At 35.1% G+C, this 5,299-nt stretch overlaps 1 protein-coding gene across 1 annotated transcript in view; it reads left to right on the top strand.

Moving 5' to 3' along the window:
- The first annotated feature begins 3,871 nt into the window (after positions 1–3,871).
- LOC106478358 (metabotropic glutamate receptor 5-like) overlaps positions 3,872–5,299 on the top strand; it is a 55,400-nt gene continuing 53,972 nt past the window's right edge. Inside the window, exon 1 of the mRNA XM_022381952.1 lies at positions 3,872–4,111. Coding sequence (XP_022237660.1) covers positions 3,909–4,111 — 203 coding nt within the window. The 5' untranslated portion in view covers positions 3,872–3,908. The remainder of the gene's footprint in view (positions 4,112–5,299) is intronic.

The following is a 5,299-nucleotide window of genomic DNA, read 5'->3' as shown; positions in this document are numbered from 1 at the left end:
CTCTAGTCTTGCACTGCTAAATTAGAGACGGCTAGCGCAGATAGCCCTCGTGTAGCTTTGCGCGAAATTCCAAACAAACTAAACCAGAAATACAAATTCTATTAAAGTGAGTAAGACAGATTTCAGAAGGACATTTGTAGGTAAAACGTGTTATATTTTCTAGATTTAGCTGCTTTTAACTTGTATGTAATATCAAAAAAAGACAAAAAATCCCAACCTCGGATACTACATTACAAATAAATAAATAAATACATGACATAATATAATCAAATTGTAATAGAAATTTCTAAACTATAACTATGAAAGGAAAGAAACACTTATAAAACATTGTCAATCAGTTAATTATTTTCAAATCAGGTAAGTTGTGGTTAGTGACGTCATCTGAAAACCAACTGATTGGTTGGTTAGCTAGCGGATGCTATATATTTAGTGATTTCAGCAGTTTCATCTAAGTTGTCCTTTAGAATGAACCGCGGACTTTAAACTACTTCAAGTTTTTTTGTTTTGTTTTTTATAAACCATGGTTAGACCACTGAACCGTCAGACGAATGGAAGCCAGCCAATCACAGCAGACAATTGCGAATTCGTTACAAGTGTTTTAAATTAGAAGTCACTTCTAAAGAAAATGATATAGTTGCTCAGACACTTGGACGAGGCAGACCGTCATTCACAACACAAGCAGACGACAGCTACATATCGATCCTGTCTCATTCCAATCATTTAGTATGTACCCCGAGAGAGAATCAGATGTTATTAACGACAAAAAGCCTGGCATAGCTCAATGGTTAGGGCACTCGGCTTTCAATCTGAGGGTCGTGGGGTAGAATCCCCTTATCGTACATGCTTGCCCCATTTAGCTCTGGAGACGTTATAATATGTTGTCCAATCCCATTATTTGTTGGTAAAGCTTTAGGCCAAGAGTTGGTATTGGGTGATATTGATTAGATGCCTTCCCCCTAGCATATCACTTCAGAATTAGGGATGACTAGCGCAGATAGCCTACGAGTAGCTTTTAGCGAATTTCAGGAAAACAAACTATTGTCAGATTTTGGTCTTGCATTAGCACAAAGATTATCACAACAGACTTCACAAAACAAGTTTGTGTGTCAGATGTCTAATGAGGTGCATTCCGCCTACTGCTAAGAACTCATATCACGAACACTAACATGTGGAACAATATTCTGTTTATAGATTAGTTGCGCTTTATTCTGGAATCGAGTAATAGACGTATACTCATTTGGAGAGAACCTGGAACCAGATGGGAAATCCCATTTTAGTATAGAAACGTGACACATATGGCACTCTTAGACGTTTTGTTGGGCAGGAATAAACATTGTTTGACGTAACGACCTTAACATCCTGTGGAGTGGTACTCTTAATACTGTTACGACCATTACTGCTGCCTAATGCTCCTGTAATATTGGCCCTGTGTCAACATTAACGGACGATTACTCCAGTTCCAACATTGTAAACTGGTTCATACATTTGTCGAAGAAGTGGGAATTGACTGAATTAAGTGATCCGCACGCTCACCAGAATTCAGTTCAATCGAACATATAATGAACGCTAATGGGAAGGAGAGATGTCGTATCCCGTCAAGTGACTCCAGGCATTAAAGACACCTTGAAAACAACTCTTTCTTGGAAGAGATAGACAATACTTTGGGATTCTATCAACACTCTGGTTTGAAGCCGAGATAGATAATACTTTAGGATTCTATCAACATTCTGGTTTGAAGCCGAGATAGATAATACTTTAGGATTCTATCAACATTCTGGTTTGAAGCATGCAACATCGGTGCCAGGATACCTTTATTGTTTATTTTGAGGTGGAATGTTATGAATTGTAGAAAATTTATATCGTCTCTACGAAATGTTAATTTACTGATTGACCAATCATCTGTATTTGAGATTACATGACGGATTATCAGATGCCTGATTTGCATAAAGGTGCTTTGAAGGGATGTCTCATACTGGCGTATAAGAGTGATTTTTTTTACCTTGTCATTATTAAAAGTTACACAAATTTCAATAACCCTTGAATTATTTTGTGTTGTGAATACTTTCTTGAACGTTTTTTTTTTCAAGTTTATGTACGGATTATAAGTGTCAACAAGCTACAGAAAAACCTTGTTGTGTAAAAATCAAATATTTTGAAACCGTAAGACCATTAAGTTGGTTTATTTCTGGATAATTGTTATAAGAAGGCAACTTCAATTTTCTCTTAGAAATTACTCAAATTCACAATATATATTACTTATAAACTAACATTAAAAGTACTTAATAAAAAAATGCAATTATTTAGTGTAAGCTCTTTTAACATGTTGAATAGTGTTATTTCTTTTATAATCCATATCACATACACACACGAAGCAGATCTTTGTTTGCATCTTTTAGACGGTTTTGTTTGTTTTGTTTTCAATTTCGCACAAAGCTACACGAGGGCTACCTACGCTAGCCGTCCCTAATTTAGCAGTGTAAGACTAGAGGGAAGGCGGCTAGTCGTCACCACCCACCGCCAACTCTTGGGCTAATATTTTACCAACGAATAGTCGGATTGACCGTCACATTATAACGCCCCCACGGCTGAAAGGGCGAGCATATTTGGTGTGACGGAGATTCAAACCCGCGACCCTCAGATTGCGAGTCGAGCGCCTTAACCACCTGGCCATGCCAGGCCTTCTTAGACGGCAATTTTAAGTAAGTTCAGTTAAATCATGCAACAAATAATTTTGACGTAATATATATAAACAATCTTGATAAAGTCTTATTGAATACAAATATGCATACACATGAGAGTATAGAGTAAAATAGAGCTTCCAGTTTGATTGGGCATCCTAATGACAAGTGATAACTATAAAACTAGCTGATTGTTCCTAGATGTAACAGTTACTGGGATACAATCAAACTGGAAACTCTATTCTACTCTATAGTCTCATGTGTATGCATATTTATCCCAGTAACTGTTACATCTAGGAACAAGTAGCTAGTTTTATAGTTATCACTTGTCATTAGGATGCCAATATTATTATTAACAGTTATTATTTTCTCATTACATCTTCGGAATAATTTCCTGTTCCCTTCCACTATTGCTATAGACAGATATATTAACGAATACAAGAACGCATCTTGTTAATGGAAGTTTATTTCAAACTGTTATCCAAGAAACCTGTGCATCTATTTTACATAACAATATCGTATCCCTGGATCATTTATATACAATAATGTACTACCTTCATTATCATTACATATTTATAAATAAGTGAAGGGATTATATATATATATTTCCGTTATAAAGTTCATCACAATAGAATTATCTTTACCAAATCAGTTTAAATTATCATTGTTTGAGTGACGAAAGTATTTGATATACAAGTAAGTGAAACTTAAATTCCATTATGATATACCAGTGCGATTAGCTAGAAGCACTGTAACTGCATAATGCTTGGAGACGGCTTGAATGGGTAATGAAAAAAAAAACTTTAATATAAGTTTAACATAACAGCAAATGTACAACATTTGGACAAGGTTTTGTCATCATCATCAGGTTATAACAGCAAGTTTAAGAATATATGTATAAATTATACTAAAAATTAACATATTTCAGCAACATCATGTACAAGTAAGTTAAGATTGAGAGTTACATGTTTACTTGTAAATATTCAATTTGAAATCTTGATAGCTTTCTGGCATGTTGAAATCTCGTAACAGCCGGCTTAAAATAGTTATATAACTCCTGAACTCCACACTTTCTATATACATTATCAGATAAGTCATTTTGTAGGACTTTATTGATAATACCAACGTTTGTTTGTATAGATCCATGAGTCGCTTCAAATGTTATTTTCCATATTTATATATATATCAGGAAACGAAAACCTGAGAGATGGATATAAACAAGACACGAAGATGGAGTTTGTAAAGAAAGCAATTTATACGATGGCTTATGGCCTACATAATATGCAAAAGGATATGTGTAAAGGAACACATGGAGTATGTGCAAATATGTCTCCCATTAATGGTTCTGTACTTCTTCAGTATCTTATGAACGTCAGCTTTTCTTGGAACAACGAAATGGTAAAGTTTGACGAAAACGGCGATCCTCCGGGAAGGTAAGGAACATCTTTATAGGTTGTTATTATTATTATTATTACAATTCATTTTGACAAAAGCTTTTGATATTTTTAATTAAAAATCTCAAACAATTGAATATTCAGTAGTCTATGACCAAAAAAAAATATGTAACTCTCTGAAGGAAATTTTCAATTATATGAAATCGGCGCAGGATCCAACAAGAATTCAGAGAGAGCAAAAACTTCAATTATTACATCGACTTATCTTCTCTAAAAATACTGGTAGACATATCAGTTGCAAATGGTTATTAGCTGTTAGTGTTAGGGTTGTTTCTAATACAATTCTTATATTTTCTTAGTTTCTCTTTCCTGTTTTTAGATCTAAACTATTGAAATCACTACAATGACAAGGTCTATGGCGTCACCAAACCTTAGCATCTTATAGGTTTCTCAATATTTAATTAAAAAATACAATAGCAAAGACTTTTAGAGTAGACAAGAATAAAAGCTTACCTATTGTAAAATTTGCTAGTACTGCGTGCCTGGCATGGCCAGGTAACTGTTTGTTTGTTTTTGAATTTCGCGCAAAGCTACACCAGGGCTATCATATGCCGGGCCAGCCAGGTAATTAAGGCGCTCGACTCGCGATCTGCGGGTCGTGAGTTCGACTTCCTGTCCCACCAAACATGCTTGCCCTTTCAGCCGTGGGGGCGTTATAACGTAACGGTCTACCCCATAATTCGTTGGTAAAAGTGTAGCTCAAGAGTTGGCGGTGGAGGTGATGACTAGCTGCCTTCCCTCTAGTCTTTCACTGCTAAATTATGGACGGCTAGCGCAGATAGCGCTCGTGTAACTTTGCACGAAATTCATAACAAACATTATTACTGCGTTTTTGAATTAATTATTCAGTTTTGTAGATTCCTCCTAAACATTAAGTTCTCAATAAGTTTTCAGTATCATGATGATTTTGGATAAAATATTACTTAAATGCGTAACTAGGATGACAAACAAATATATATTTGTAAAGAAATACTTTTGTTTCTGACAAAAAAATACTACCTACTTTATCGATAACCTATTATCATTATAAAAAGTAGGATTGAGGATCAATCCCACTTTATAACAACGATGTTATAATTCCCATACTACCCTGAGAAATATTTCCTTCTTCGCCGATCGTATCGTATTCAGTCTGATGGTCTTGACTGCACACTACTGTCTGTCATT

Source organism: Limulus polyphemus, unplaced genomic scaffold, assembly GCF_000517525.1.
Source record: "Limulus polyphemus unplaced genomic scaffold, Limulus_polyphemus-2.1.2 Scaffold203, whole genome shotgun sequence".
Taxonomy (NCBI): Eukaryota; Metazoa; Arthropoda; class Merostomata; order Xiphosura; family Limulidae; genus Limulus; species Limulus polyphemus.
Note: the sequence above shows the minus strand (reverse complement) of the source record. Positions and strands in the feature narration are given on the sequence as shown.